At 27.5% G+C, this 17,522-nt stretch overlaps 1 protein-coding gene across 1 annotated transcript in view; it reads right to left on the reverse strand.

Moving 5' to 3' along the window:
* The window catches only part of LOC107455980 (cell adhesion molecule Dscam1-like), a 428,665-nt gene that overhangs the window by 207,909 nt on the left and 203,234 nt on the right, over positions 1–17,522 (reverse strand). The window contains exons 10-11 of the mRNA XM_071184630.1: positions 13,719–14,003; positions 11,491–11,610 (exon numbers count right to left, since the gene is read on the reverse strand). Coding sequence (XP_071040731.1) covers positions 11,491–11,610; positions 13,719–14,003 — 405 coding nt within the window. The remainder of the gene's footprint in view (positions 1–11,490; positions 11,611–13,718; positions 14,004–17,522) is intronic.

Genomic DNA, 17,522 nt, shown 5'->3' on the forward strand with positions numbered 1-17,522 from the left:
TATATTTAAAAGGGACACAGGTGTCCCAGCCACGGCAAAGAGCGAACTCGTTCATTTCACATTTATTCAAATATAAAAAAATAAAACATAATCTCTAAGCAAATATTTAAACTCCACTAAAGAATTTAATTAAGCCTAATGCATTAAGTCGATTTATGTATAAGAAATAATTCACGTAACCTGAAATGATTTGTCTATTATGTGTATACGAGAAAAATTGTTTTATTATGACTACATTTTATCAATTCTAAATTTACTTTGATTATTTGTGACCGTATTCTCATGGTATTGCTTGAAAATTTAATAGACCCTATTTAAAGTATAGATGTAGGGTATATTAATAATCAGGTAATATTCTATTAAAGTAACTACACTAACAAAGAAAAATGTAATTTTGAGTGTCTGGTTATTGAAAAAAATTGTGGCAAATACTTTGCTCTTAACAAATTATTTTATAGTACTGTAACTTTAATTTTGGCAAAACGTAACAAACTTCATACGAAATATGTTTTTTTCCCTCTTAGTTCTGTAACTGCTATTCATTTGATAAATAAGCAGTACTTTTTGTGCATTATTGTATAGATAATTAATCTCAGATCAGGTATACAGTTAGTTTGTTTCAATTTTTTGTTTCAGAGCTATTTTGACACATTTTTGCTCAATTTAAAAGAAACTCTTTTTTACAGTGACTAAATTAATTTTCTCGCAACATTGACGTACTTTTAATCTACTCAAATACTATTATAGTAAAAATAGGAAATACTTTGATATCATGTTAGTAACGGTGAAACAGTTGATTTATAAAGTGTCAGCTTTTTTATAGTAATTTCTAAAAGTTATACATAAATTCAAATTCTATCCTAATGGCTTTAGAAAATTGAAAAATCTAACACTTTACTTCAGTAGTGTAACTACGCACTTAATATTATTAACGTTTTCATTTTAACCGTTGAGTGACAATATATGTTTTTAAATAGAATCTATTATGCATTTTCTTAGTTCCTTTTAGCTTTTATAAAATGAGCTGAAAAAAGAGAAAAAATTTACCAAATGGCTAAGATAACTAAATTAATGACACCTTCTAAAGCTTTTTTCACCTTTCACTATTAATTAACGGTATCAGTAATTGAATTTTTCTGAAAATAATTTGATATTCTAAATTAAGAGATCGTAAGATCGGTAGCGTAAAAAGTGCTACTATATGTAAATAGAGTGTTTGTGATTATTTAACTCTCACAATTCAGATAAAAGTTCCATTTTTATTCACTTGATTCTATTCACAGTTTTACATACTTGAAATACTTATCATCTGTTATTTAATCTTTAGGTCTTAAGCTAATTGGAAAATTCGACTTTTTGCAAACTATTGTCGTCATTTGCTAGGCTTTGTCAGACGTTGACAATTTGAAAAGATTCGGATTTTCCAATTAGCCTGCAATATATGCATTCCTTAAAAACACCGAAGTATTGCAGTAAAAAAAATTGAAACAATTAAAATCAATTGTAATTAAAAATCTAAAACAAACATAATAGTCATTTAATTAATTTTTGCGTGGCTAATGAAACTTAAAATGGAGTATAAAATAATCAAAAATATATATCAGATATAGGTAAAATTTTTAACTTTGTTTTGGGAGCTATAAAGCAAGTTAGCAAAATAGTTAAAGTGATCATTTTAGTTACAATCTCAATCACAGAGTACTGTAACAAATGGATACTCAATTATCATGAAACTTTCTTCATATTAAACTAAACCATTTCTTGATATACTCATATACTCTGAACGAACATTTTGTCAAAAAGACAAAATAACTATCGTCACTTTTCGAGAAAACGAATTTCGTCAAAATTCAAGAAATATTTCACCATTCTATTTTTTTCATTTAAAAAAATTTGTAGCCTTTCGTATCAGTCCAACTTTTCTAATAATTACTTTATCGTGGGCACCATATAGTTGGCACAGCACAAGAAGAACAAATAAAACAGATAGAAAAATTACAACCGTGTCGAAAGCAAAGTTCGAACCTCGTATCTTTCGGGCACAAAATCAATTCTTTGACCACCATACAATAGCTAACAATCTCCCACAATGCACTACGAATTAGGCTTCGAGTAAAGCAAACATTTTCGTCGTATATTTGAAAGTTTTAGTTTCATCACATAGCACGTGTTTTCGTGACGAATTGATTCTCAAAATTAACAAAATACTGTTCAAAGATTTTAGAATCGTCAAAAGTGAAAGTTTAATTTTTGAGAATTTTTTATTTTCGAGTTTCGTAGTCGGCTCACGCCAACCACAGTGCTGGCGTAAAATATCGCAAGTTCGAGTATTAAATTAGTTTGTATGCCGAAGTGTAAAACTATAAATTAAATAACTAAAATTCTGACCTTTTCAATTGGAAATACAGACAGGCGCTTATTCATGATTCGAAGCGATCCAACTACGAATATTTTTCCAACCATAGATATCTTATGTGGATATTTTTCTATTTTGTAATATTATGAAGGCTAGTTCAATTATTTCTTACTTCTTGATACTGGTACAATTTTTAAAACTTTTCTGATNACACAAGAAAACACGAAGAAAGTTAAGAAAAACAATAAGTTTCGTTTATTGCGCATAAACTGCAAGTAAACAGAACTCATTAGATAAGTTCAACATGAAGATAAAACAAGGGAAATTTATAGATGTATGAAAAATGGGGGGGGAGAATAATAATTTAAAAAAAATAACAAACAACTGATAAAAAAGGGATGAAATTTTATTTAAAAAATCTGGAAAAAAAGATTTAATGTTTTCTTCCGTCCACGCGATTATATCCGATTAGCACTCTTTTTTGTGGATATAATCGCGTGGGCTGATGAAAAGATTATATCTTTTCTTTCCAGATTTTTTAAATAAAATTTCATTCTTTTTTTTAATCAGTTGTTTGTTATTTTTTTAATTATTATTCCCCCTCCCCTTTTTTTCATATGTCTATAATTTTCCTTTGTTTTATCTTGGTTTTGAACTTACATATATATATAGCTCAATAAAGACTAAAAGGGATTAACAAAAAAAAAAGCAAAACGAGGAAAATTAAGAAAATTAATAAGTTTTAATACTATGCATAAGCTGCTCGCATATAGCACTCATAAAACAAGTTAAAAATATAGAGGAAACATGGAAAGTAATAAAGTTTAATTAAAAGAAAAGAAGCAAAATTATTTAAAAAAATATTTTATTTCAATAATTTGTCTTCTTCTCTTACCATTAATCTTTATTATTTTCAATGTTTTCCCTATATTTTTAACTTATATACGTTTAAAAAAATACTACTTGAAAAAGAAATTATAAATGTTATTTATCAAAAAAAAAATAAGGCTACCTACGACATAACTAATAACTATTCCATATGGTTAAATAAATAAGTCCAACGTGTCTACTCAATTTTAACACTAACTTTGAAAAAAATATATTTCGTTTAGGTATTCATATATTTTAGATCACTGATAGTTCGAAGCTTATCCTCGAATAAACTGGTTCATTTGTTCAAGTTCTCTTCACTTATTCCCTGATAAAGTATTCTTGTCGTTGAGAGAAGAGTACTTCATCCCCCTGACAAACATCTCTACTCGTCAGTCCTTTTCTGGAAGATGTCGTAGGAGTGTGACAAGATCCTGTTTTCGTGCATCTGACTTTTCGTGAAAACCAAGTTTTCTTATTGCAGTTCTCTCCGAACCGATATATTTGCTCGTTTGAGTTCGAATTTCGTGACTTGAGTTCTCTTAGTAAATTTTCTTAGGCTAGGGAAAGAATATTTTTCCAAAGAGATGCAAGAATAACAATCGTTAAAATATTCTTCGTTGTATATTGAGGTTGGGTTGGGAAGACATATTTGGAGTAAAAAAATAGAAGGAAGTTTTCAAGTATGCATTAGAAGAAAATAAACTATTCGTGTTTTGTTAGCTTATTAAAATAAATAAATAAAGTTTAAATGTTAAAGGTAAATTTAAATTCTTGAAAAAAGTAAATAATGCTTTATCCGTTTTTTTTTAAAATTAAGAATGATTTAGTATGAATTTATCCCAAAAACATGATTTTACATCGGTTTTAAGTCTTATCAATCAAGGGTATATTCATATGAATGAAATTGAAATCTAGTCATCATTAAATTCATTCTCATTGAATTTATTGTAATAAATGTTAAAAATGCATTAGACATTTCATAGAAATGTTAAAATGTAGTTCTTGAATAAAATATTTTGTTTTAAATAATTTGCATTTTTGTCTTACTTCAGTGTTTAATGTATATTTATTTAAATCTTTTTTATTATTCAAATTTTTCATTTAGAAAAAAAAATGATTTTAGAGGTATTGTCTATTTATGCAAAATAAACTTCAGGCAATAAATGCATCTTATTTTTGTGCTATCATTTATTAAACATTTCAGAAACCTGAGAAGCTTTTCCATCTAAAAATAATAATAATTTGCTGTTTATTAAAAATACATTAGGTAAAAACTTGTAAATCACTATGCTGCTCATCCCTTTAATATATACCCAAATAAATAAAAAATTAAGAGCATTAATCAAAATTTCGAAAAATTGCATAAAACAGAAATTCAAGTAAAATGAAAGGACTATATGGTTCTAACTATTCTGGTCATTCAGAACAATCAGGATGGTTTTATTAATTATCTGGTAAATAACAACAAAATATATTGTACGCAAACCACTTATTTGGTATTTTTTAGGTTTATATGGTAATGGTTTTCCAGAAATTCTGGTTTTTGTAAATATATTTCCTATTACAACACATTAGATAAAAAAATACTAAACTAAAAGATTTTTACAGAAATAAATACTTAGTTTTTGTGTCAGGTCTTAAGGTTTCATGACAAAAATGCCAACTTTTACCACATTTACCAAATTTTATCATACATTAGAAAACTGATTTGTTTTGTTAATTTAACCATATCCCTTACCAAAGTGCTTCGATTAGAATTAACATGCTATTTGGTGCTCCCATAGAGCTAGAAATATAGTAAATTTTACCATATTCTGTTATTTTGGGTCACAATTTTTACTCATTCTTCAACGAATTAATGAAAAGAAAATTTTCACAAGCCAAATGGCGTCCATGAGTTTCTTAACTAGTTTCAAAGCATGAAATTTCTTTAGAAACAAAGTGAGTTTTGAAATTGTTAAATTTTTTTATCAGCTGTAAAATATTGATTGAAATGAATGGTGAAGAAAATGTCACATACTTGCGAGGAATAAAAAAGAATGACTGATTTGCAGTAAAATTTTTTTTCTGTTATATCTACCACAACTTGTTCTCCTTATGCTTAATAGGATTATAAAGCAAATAGCTCATTTTGTTCACAAACTTAAAACTATAATGTTAATTATTTGGCACTGAGCTAATTCATTTTTGTTCAAAGCTAATGTTAAAAACTAAAAAAGAAGCAAAACACACCTTATAATTGAATATTGCCGAGAAAACCTATAACCGGAAATGCCATGCAAAATAGGCACATAACCACGATAGACTTCTCGCTTGTGCACATTTGAATTAGTACATTTATTTATCTAAATTATCTTAATTTTTTTATTAGTTACATACTTTATAAGGATTATTGTCGGAACGTCAAATAAGCATATCAAAAAAAGTATTGATATTTAACACTAAATACCAGAATATGTTAAATAAAACCATATTTCTGGCTCTATAAGAAGACCAAAAAGCTCGGTAAATTTTTACCAAAGCGCTTTGGTAAAAACAAGGTTTTATAATATGTTACAAAATTTGATAATTTTATCGTGATACCTTTAACCGAAAAACCATTTATTCGGTTAAACTTACTTTGCAGCTTTGTATTTTTCGCTAAATGTGTCATAAGAACTTAAATTTTGAAAACCATAATTTTCTTCTATCCGTTACCACTTGAATAAAAAATTATACTAAATGAATTGTTTAAATACTATATATTTTAGTTGCTTTTTTTTCAGAAAGGTTATTACCAAACAGTATGGTAACTTTACCAGAATATATACTGAAAGTTAGCTTTCTAAATCCCGCAAATTGCGATAGATCTAAATTACTTAAATTTTAGATTTAACAATAATTATTGTCAAAATGTGCATCAAATAATCATAAAAATAGCTGTTTTATCAATATTTTATGATTTGGAGATAGATTATCTCCAAAACCAATGCATTTTTTCAAACAAATTTTTAGAAAACTTAAAATTAAAATAATTTTGATAAATAAAACAGCCATTTCATCTAATAAGATAAATAAAACAGCCTGTCCATAATGAAGTGGTACCCCAAAGTGGTTTACCTTTATAATTCATAATTTGCTAAGTAGTTGTTAATCTTTATGATATGCCCTAATTTTACATAACTTTGAGGAAAAAAAAACTAGTTTCGTAACAGCCAATATAACTTTTAATGCTTTTGGAAACTAATATAGTCAATGGCTGATTGATTCAAGTTCCTAAAAATATTAAATATTGCCTTCAGGAAGAAATGAACCTTCCACCTTCATTACAGAAATCTCTTGCACTTAGTAGGAGTTTTCTGTAATTTTGCTCTCGATATTACTCCCCAGCAGTTTAGTTTCACTTCAAAGTTTAACTTTTCACTAAATTCGAAACAAGATATAACTTTTCCTGTCAAAATTAGAATTATATTTCGAAGCAAACTGAAGCTATAAGCATTAAATACTGCAATTTAACTGACGCATAATGTTACCAATTATTTAATCATAAGAATTTTCATACTCCTTGGACAAAATTAATTGATCTTACTAGTAACAGTAGAAATTGTAAATATAGAACTTAGAGCTTGATTTGCTTTTCATATTGCATTATTCTGTACTGTATGAGAATATTTATTCCTTAGTCTATTTCCTAAGATTCTAAATTTTCCATTTTTTGGATCGGTAAACATTTATTCAAAGTTTATATCTATTAATAAATAGGAATCTAATAAATACGTATTATTTTTGTTTTAATACTTATTAGCAACATTAATTTTGTAGATTAGTTTTGATAAAAATAGAACGAAAAAAAAAACAGAACGATTTTTTTTAGTTTTGACAAATTTTTAAAAAATTATTTCTTAGGTATTTAATATTTCCATTGCTATTTTGCATATTTTTCTTTTTCTAGGTAGAAAAAAAACCTTTTTTTCTACTTTTGATTTTGTTCGCATCATATTTACCTTAACCTTTCTCCAGAAAAAGTCTTGTTTATTCGTCGTAAAATCTTTAAATTCTCATTCATATTTATGGAAAAGAAAAGTTTTCACATGAAGGGATTTACATTTGGATATTGGAAACGCATTCTTTGTAAACTTCTTTCTTAACTTTTATGTTGTAAGATGACCTACCCTACCAAACTGCATCTCCATAAAGTGGCAGAAAAATTCGCAATAAAGTAATATCCCTGAAAAAGTCATATTTTCAGCTTCCAAAATACCTCTACGTGACGTCATTTATTCTAAATTTAGTACTCCAAGAAAAATAAGTTACAGACATTCCTCAAAAATTTCTTTGCCATAAAATTTTGAACCTCGGGACGTTATTTCCCTTTATCTTCCTCAGCACCAGAGAATGTTTCCAATAAATTGAACCCACTAACTGCTGATTCTGAGAATTGGGTTGTGAATAGCGTCTGCTATTCCGATACTTTCTTGAGAGTAAGTGATTTTCTTCCACTAGAGCGAAATTCGATTTACTTTTCTGTTAAGAAGTGTTATTCCTCAACCGTAGATGTCCTTCTTCGAGGTGACGGTGAAGTCAGCATAAGTGGCGGCAATTCAATTTATTAGGAATAAACGGAAGAGTCTTCCAAACGTTCCTCCAGTTATGATTACAAAAAAGTAATCATCACTTTACCCTAGGCCTTAAAACATCGAGTACGCTAACGCTATTACTAAGCAAATCTTAAGTTAAGTAACCAATATATTTCGAGATTCTTTGCTTATGTTATCATTTGATATACTCATCTCCACTCTCAATAGATAATAATTTGTGAAAACATATAAAATTTTAATTATTTTCTCTTTCAGATCTGATGAAATGAGTGAAAAAGGTGATTTGTAATTACGCCTACACTGTAAAAAAATTCCCAATACAATTCCGGTAAAAAATACCGGTAGTCAGTGTGCCGGTATAAAGTACCTGCTGCTATAATTACTAGAATATTTTACCGAACAAAAAAGTACTGTAATTTTTACAGTAATGATAACCGTGAAATAACAGAATCAATCTAAATAAATAAATATCACTGTGAAAATTACGGTATAATATTTTACGTTTAAATAAATTTTACGGTAAAAGGGATTATGCACCTTAAGTACCAAGCATTATAACGTAATTCGATCCATACTTTTGTACAGTGTATCACTTTTAATTACAGTTCATAGAATCAAATACTATTTCCTTCATACTACTCTCCTTCTTGTGATTCAATTTTACGGTTAAATAGATTATACTATAAAATAGATTTAAAGGCAAAATTGATTTTGCAAATTATTCACCCACAGTGCCGGTACTTTATACCACAGTTTGATCCGGAAATTTTTATATTGTACTATTTTTAATTGTAGTTCGTAGAATGTAAGAATAATTTCTTCGTACTACTCACTGATTTGATAATTATCTGTGTTTTAAATTGAAATTTTTATTAAATTTCTTTCAGTGACGTATTAAAGGTACTTTTCGCAAAAGTTATTTTTTTATTCATAGAAAGTTTGAACGTTATTTCTCTTTATCTTCTTAAGCACCAAAGAATGTTTCCAATAAATTGAACCCACTAACTGCTGATTCTGAGAATCGGATTGTGAATAGCGTCTGCTATTTCGATACTTTTTTGAGAGTAAGTGATTTTCTTCCAGTAGAGCGAAATTCAATTTACTGTTCTGTTAAGAAGTGTTATTCCTCAACCGTAGATGTCTTTCTTCGAGGCGACGATGAAGTCAACATAAGTGGTGCAATTCAATTTATTATCCAAGAAACGGAAGAGTTTTCTAAATGTATTACATCATCCCATTTAGAACAAAAAAAAGATATATATCTAACGTCGTAAATTATTATTTACGTTGTTTCTAAACAGAAAAGTTAAATAACTAACGTATTTCGAAATTCAGTGCTTGTTCAATCTATTGAGATACTATTTTAAAACTTATTCGTGTTTTAAACTAAAGGTTTTATAAAACTATTTAAGCTAAATGAGATTTTACATCTGTGATTTTAGTCTATTGAGATACTAATTTAAAGCTTATTTGTGCTTTAAACTAAGGGCTTAATAAAATTATTTATGCTTAATGAAGTTTTATATCCTAGATTTTAATCTATTGAGATACTATTTTAAAGGTTATTTGTGTTTTGAAGTAAAGGTTTAATTAAATTATTCATACTATATGTGATTTTATATCTTTGATTTTAATCTATTGAGATATTATTTCTAAGCTTATTTGTGTTTTGAACGAAAGGGTTAATAAAATCATTCATGCTTGATGATATTTTATATCTTTGATTTCCTTCTTTGTTATGATACAATTTAGAATCGCATATTATTTTTAATAATTTCTAAGAATTTTTCGATATTATTTTCTTACTTAGTCACTAAAGGCTAGCTAAAAAGTGCAAACTTAATATCGGTTGACATCGCAATATATAAATCAAATACTATATTTCATATGAAGCCTTATATCATCTATTTTAAGATCTCATATAAAATTGATAAAAAAAAGTGCACACAATCTCATGTGCAGTACACAAAAAATGAAAAAAGTAAAACTTAACACTAAATATTCAAACTAATGTGTGCTGAAGATGTTTCAAATTGCAAAATCGAACATAAAAAGCATTTTCTCTGAATAAACGTACTTTTTTTCGATGTATTTGAATTCTATACTCTCTAAATATGAGGCTAGACATATACACGATCAAGAAATTTGTTAAAATTTTAAAATTTACATTTTAAAATTCGTATATTAAACTAATACAATAGTTTATCTACTTCACTGTTAAAAAAGTATGATCAGTAAATAAATAAGTAAATTTCGACGATCAGTAAATAAAATGATAATATAAGAAATAATTCAAAAAATATATTTCTTACTGGAATTATTTTTACAAAAAAGTATTTTATAACTGTAGAAAAAATTATTTTAATTCGCTTTATCAGTTTCGGAGATAAGAGGAAATACGAAAAAAGTTAAATTAACATTAAGGGACCTAAACTTCAAGAATTTTCTTCCTTAAACTAATGCCTTATTTTCAAGAATTCCAGCAATCCTCATTTTTTTATAGTCAAAAATCAAATTATAAATTAATTGTAAAGTTCTTGCCATTTATTCTTTTTGAATTTTTTTGTATGAAAACTTCTTGAATACTGCGTTTTAATATGAACTTTTTTGAAAAATCTCGGGGAATTTAATTTTTGAAAATTTAGATTTTTTAACAACATTTTCTGCATTTCGTTAAGACATTTTGAGAGACAGCAATTACTGTTTCTACATATGATATATCCATCAAATAATCTTTCGCTCTAAAGGTAAGGAAGCTGAACTCAATTAAGACACTGACTGTCACTTTTTTCGTCAACAGAAAAAAAAATCACTACAGTGATTTTTTAAGTACCACATTCATAGAATAGTTCATCTCCCATACTTTATTGCACAAATGCTGCATAATTATACTTAATTGTACGATTTATACATCAGGTCATATCAGCTATTCACATAATTGCCTTATTTTTATTATGGAACCTATCTTTAATTTAATTTAATTATCTTTAACTTTTAACAATGCTTATTGTGTTAATCTTTTTCCTTTATTAACACTAGATTGCCTGAGGAAGTCATTTTGACTGCTTTTTCATTTTTCAAAAAATATAAAAATAATAATAATTTTTTTTCCAAGTGAAATAAATTTTTTTATTGTTAATATTTACTAATAACTTGTTATATAACTGAAAATAATCTAAAAAATATTAAAAATTAATTAAAATTTTTTTTTACACATTAGTTAATTTTTCACAATTCAGTCATTTTGTCTGCTTTTGGGCAATATAGGCATATACTAAGTTTCAGTCTTTGTAGTGTTAATGATAATAGTAATGTCATTCAAACACCCTCCGATAATTAACAATTGTGCAAAGTAATTCAACTTACAAGAAATACAAACTTTTAATGTCTCCTAAACTCTTAATGGATCATTAAACAAAGTATACTATTAAGTCTTTAAAATCAAGATTCTAAGAAAGAAAATAATTAATCAAAAAAGTTGGTTTAAAATCAAGGCATAAATACATTAAACGGCAAAAGAAAAAAATATCCTTCCTAAAACTCTTTTGAGATTTTATCCATTAAAAGAAGTAAAACATCTTTAAACTCTTGATACCAAAGATATCAAAGCATTATGTATTGGCTCTCACTCTCAAAAACTCTTTTCAATGTTAAAATAAAACTTTTCAAAAAAAGGAAGTGTACCGTAGTCTTTTTTCCATCTGACTTGAGGCACGGGGAATCCGTTAGCTTGACAGTCTACAGTCAGACTTTCCCCCATCACTGCAGATCGGTCAGTTGGTTGAGATCTCCAGAAGGGAGGGACTGCAAAAGAAAAATGGACACTGCTTGTAAGAAAACTAAAAGTAAAAGAAAGAAAAAAAGAATAAAAGAGCATAAAGAAAGATTTTTTTCATTCTACCCAGGTTCCCAAGATGGCGTCTAGGGATTCAATAGATGGAGCTGAACCATTTGTAAAGTGTCAAAGTCTCAATCGATAGGTTCACTGTCCATGAAATCGTCGGGATAGAAGAGTATATCATTTCTAGTCGAACCTTATAGATATAGATGAACCTTTTGGATATTTTTATGGATTGATATTCATGATTTATTAAGCCTTAACTGAATAATCTTTTTTAATGATTGATTATTATATCTTAATATTTTGAGAAAGTTGCAATCTTTGTGAGAAGACAATTTTTACAAATCTAAAATGCTACTTTTTAAAATCAAATAATATCTAGACGATAGATTTTTTTTTTCTTGTAAGAAAGTGCGTTCGCTATAATTATTATGTCATTTAAAATATCTGCATGAATGCTGATCAACATTTTGGCAAGACATCAACAAATAAATGACAAAAAGAAAAACTCCTGATTGTTAAAAGTTTTCTTGATATTTGATTATCCAATTCTAGATTGTTTAAAAATTTTACTACACTCCTGGATAATTTTACAAAAACTATAAGATATGCTTATAATGAGGAAATAAAAGAACACTGTCTTAAAAAACATCCAATGTTCATTTCAGCAAGATATCACCAAAGTGATGACAAAAAGTACAACTCATGATGTTTTAGATTTTTCTTATTACTTGAGTAATATATTCTAAATCATTTGAGCATTTTATTACAGACATGGATAGTTTTAAAAAGGCTGTATGATATATTTGTATAAAAGAAGAAAAAAAACTTCTCTTCTTAATATTCCTTCAAATAAACGTTGCGGATTCATTTTGGAAAGTTATGACCAAAAGGAGGAGAAAGAAAACCTCAAGATGTTTAAATGTTTCCTTAATAATTGAGTATCCTATTCTAGATTATTTGAAAATTTATTTAAGTCATGGATGAATTTGCATAGGCTATCAGAAACATTTGCTAAAGGAAAAATAAATACCTACAGTGCTCAAAAGAAAATTTTCTACATTTATTTTGGCAAGTTAACACTAAAAAGATTTAAAAAAAAAGTAAAACCTATGATATTTAGTTGTGTATGTAGTTTCCTTAATATTTTAGTATCTTATTCCATATTATTTGAAAATTTATTAAAGTCATGAATAAATTTGCATAGACTATCAGAAGCATTTGCTAAAAAAATTGTGCTCAAAAAATTATGCTTTTATTTTGATAAGTTATCACCAAAAGAGTGAGAAAAAAGTAAAACCCATGATATTTAAGAGATTCCTTAATATTTGACTATCCTATTATAAATTATTTGAAAAGTTTGGAAAATTTATTACTGTCAAAGGTTATCATAAATATTTTCTAAAAGGAAAAAAATACTTTCACTGTGCAAAAAAATATTGGTTCACGTTCATTTTGACAAGATAACACCGAAGAAATGACAAAACTCCGGTTATAAAATGAAATAAAATAAAATAAAGAATGGGATCACAAAAAGTAAAACTTACAATATTTAAGAGTTTTCTTGAAACTTACAATATTAAGACTCATTTGAGTGTCCTATTCTAAATTATATGAAAATTTAACTACAATCATGGATAATTTTTGAAATAAAAGCGTTAAAAAATAAAAATAAAACTACCAATTTTCAAAAACACGTTTCTCATTCATCTTGTCAAAATATCATCAAATGGATGACGAAAAATAAAACTCATGTTAGTAAGGTATTTCCTTGATATTTGAGTAATCCCCTTTTCAGTACCAGATTTTAGAAAACTAATTTTTTTGAAAATTTTATTACAGACAGGGATAAATTTGCTAAGTCAATAAGATACATTTACTAAAAAACAGCTCAGTGTTCTATAGTTAATTATGTCATTAAGATGGTATTTTTGTCCTACATGAGATCTAAGTAAGAAGCACAGATTTTAACTAAAAAAGTTCAACAATATTTCATTTACTTTTCCTAACGTGAAAAACAGTTCTATATATGTTCTATAATCTTTCAAAAAGGCATTAAAATTGTTTTTACCATTAACAACCAAGGAAGCTGTGTAGTTCACGGTAGCTGCCGGATTCTTTGCAACGCAGGTGTAGTTCCCATTGTGATGCGGTCCAACGGCGGTAAATCTTAAAAATGCGGAATACTCATCAATCATTTCTATCCTTGCTTGAAGCTCTGATGGAATATCAGAACCATCTTTCAGCCATTGAATTGTGATTGGTGGGTCGCCGGAGAGTACTGCACAAGTAGCTAAAGAACGCATTCCTTCTTCAAGATTATTGGGAAAATTAAATGGTTCAATCTTTGGTCCAACTGAAAAATAAATAAATAAAAAGAACTAGCTTATAAAAGAGTTCTGTATAAAAGTGCAAAAGAGAAATCTAAATTCAGTCAAAGTAGCCGCATTAATCTTAATACTAATTTAAACCACATAACTAAGTTTTAGGCTCTAGAGTTAATAAGATTAAGCTTAATAATACTGTAGAATATGACAAATGAATGAAAATGTGTGTTACTTGTGTGTTAAACAACGTATCTGCAATTATCTCTTTGCTTACCACGCACCATTTTCTTAAAAAATCTAAATATTAGCTTGGCAATTTTAAGCAGTTGAATAGCATGGAATAATAATATACACGCAAAAGAAATGTGTTCTCACTAACGATAGTATCATCCCCAACTTGTTGGCCGTTTGGGCAACATTTTTAGTGGATCTAATCTTAAAACTCACAAAAAATAGCGACATTTTTTTGTAGTGTTTTTTAATGAACCTTTATGGCTTTTGATTTTTTAATAGCATCTTTTGTTTTACAAAACCACAAAGTTTAATGAAAAAAAATATAAGAAAAAGTGTTTATAATTGCAGTACGATGTGAAACCAGTTACATTGCAAAAAATTTCCACCACTTTCCCAGGCACAATCGCGGCCAAGTGAAGTATCCAAATGTTTAAGTGAAAGTTTCTGAACTATCAATAAGTGTCGAAAAAAGTGCAAAAAAAGTTTTAATTTGAATTAGGCTGTCCCAAGAAATTTATGCTAATCATATGCCATCATATGCTAATCATATTTATATTTTGAAAAAATATAAAGAGATTTAGTTGAGTCAATGAATGAGATTAATAGCGTAATGTACTGTTTTCTGTTTTTCTGATTAAACAGTATGCTTTTAACATTTATTACTTACAATCGAGAACGTACTATGAAGTTGTTGATATATATAACTTAAATTTATTATTATTATTAGCTATATTTTGAAAACGATTTTAAAATATTTTTTCTGAATGAAATCTTAACTAGTTTTTGAGCCATTACTACTGTCTAAAACAATCAATATAATTTAACCTGATCTAGAGTGCCTAAATTAGAAAATTAGAAATGGGAGAACAACGATTTCTGTTCAAATTTTAACTCCACGCATTGGTCAAATCTGTTGCAATCAAAAGACAAAGGTCAAGCAATTAATCTTTCCACAATAAAGTTTGGAAAATAACTAGTATCGCAGAACAAAATGCAAGTTAAAATTCGTGACAACTTATAATTTATGTTTTATTACAGAAAATATGTTTTTAAAAATGAATTGTTGTTCTTAAGCATAATAAAGTTGAATCAATTGATAAAAGTAATTTCCAATAATAATAATATCAATTTATATAAAAATATTTGCATTATACATATTTCTTAATACTTCTCTGTGAATTAGCGAAGAAATTAATTGAAAATAGTGTTAAAATATATATACTTTTTTAAATCTGAATTATTTTGTTACATTAAGTGATATTCAGGAACACAATTAAATTTCGAGCATTTAAATAAAATAAAAGGTCATTTATAAAATTGAATTTAGTTTCTACTTTTCTTGATTATTCGAGAGAGGATTAGTTTTTCTAACTAATTTTGCTTCAAAAAACTAGTTTTAAATTTAAACAATTTTAAAGCTTTGATGTTTTTACCAAAATGTTTTGCAAATGGCAAATTTGAAGAAAAGATCAAACTGTTCAAAGACTTTAAAATAGTTCTTTTTCTTTCTTAATATTCTTTCCAGGATTACAGATTTATCAATATAAGATTAATGAAGAAAATTAAAGAGAAAAAATAATTCCCTTTTTACTTAAGGTCTTTATTAATGAAATCTCTCATAATTAATCACTTTCTTGAAACTCATCAATGTGCAATTATATGTTCACAACTCTGCGACTTATTGATTTAAACAGTAGAGGAATTTTTTCTAGAAAAAAAGAGTTCTGTTTCTTTTTCAACGATCTCAATATTTTTGCAATAAATAAAATAAGATTAAATATTTTTTTAATACCTTATTACTCTTTTAACTAATTGTTGGCTCGAAATATTTCGATAAAAGGTATGGATAAAAATTAATTTCTTCTCTTCAAATTATGTAACTCATATTTAATAAGCACACTTAACAAGATGATAACGGAGGGTGAAATTTTTTTCCACTAAACCAAAACTCCCCTTCTTGACTTTTATGCAATTTTCCTTCAAATCAGTCAAAATATTTAAATTTCATTTACTTTTATTTTAAACAATTATTATTTAGCTTTCATTAAATAACGTTTAGTTACTTATAAGTTACTGTACTTGAAGAAAACTTCAGCCATCTACAACGTTTATTTAAGTTGTGATTATTGAATTACATGAAATTATGTTTTGGAACAATTTGCACAATATAGATCCAGTTTGGGAAATATATGTAAGAATATTGATAATTTGGCCTGTATTCGTTTATCAGAATTTTCTTCAATCAAAAAGTAACCACGATTAATAAACAAGAGCCATTCTAAAGGAAAGATCTCACATTTTTTGTAAACAGATATCGTTCATTTTTAATAAATTTTGCATAACTTTAACTGTTAAACATTTGACAATTAACTATATAAATACCAAATTTATCGATACATCTTTGTAGGCACTGACACTGTAACTGTTTTCGTATGCCTGTCTTCTACGAGAATCCAAGCATAAGCTTGCTCGTTAAGCCCCTTTTTCCCTTCGTCGCCTGAGTATGTTTGTTTAAAAGGAAACTATTCCATATCTCCGTATGCCAGGACTTTCCGCACATACGCCCACTCACTTGGTAGATTTCATTAAAATAAGGTGGGACGAAGAAAAAGATTACTTGTTTTAATTTTAGATCACAATTTCTTGAAGCATATGCCCAAGTGTCATTCCTAATTGGTTAATCTTGATTTTGTAAATGAACTGTAGATCGACTTTATACCGGCTTGTATTCCACTGAATACCAGAGATACTTTAAAAACTGATTTCGTGATTCTATCACTCAAAAAGTTTTTTACAGTATCTCACAATCAAAGTGCAGTAAAATTAACAATCAGCAATCAGTTTTTACGGCTTTATAGTATCTCACAATTAAATGAGCATTTTAAAACAGGAGATGAGGAAAGTTAGACTAAGTGTAAGAATTCAAATCATTTAAAAACGTTGTTCTTTTTCAGAAGTGGGGGAAATAAATCTTCCACAGTCTGAACTTGGCACTCAGTTACTACACTTTCTCCCTAATTAAGAAATTAAGAAAAAAACTTATGGCCTGCAAGTGAATGCTTTTTTTGATCAGATGAAAGTTGAGGTTAAAACACGGGGAGAAACATGCAAAAATCATCACACTTTTTGAATTTCTGAAAAGGTGTATGCGACATTACTTTTGAGCTTCACTTAGTATTTCGTATGCAAATAGAGTCTGAGCATTCTTCGAAGTTAGCAATTTTGAAGCATGGAGAACACCAGGTGCATCAATTTTAGTTTTAAATAGATTGTGGTTAGATTTTACAACAGCGAAAGCGATGTATTTTGATTCC

This window comes from Parasteatoda tepidariorum, chromosome 8 (genome assembly GCF_043381705.1).
Source record: "Parasteatoda tepidariorum isolate YZ-2023 chromosome 8, CAS_Ptep_4.0, whole genome shotgun sequence".
Taxonomy (NCBI): Eukaryota; Metazoa; Arthropoda; class Arachnida; order Araneae; family Theridiidae; genus Parasteatoda; species Parasteatoda tepidariorum.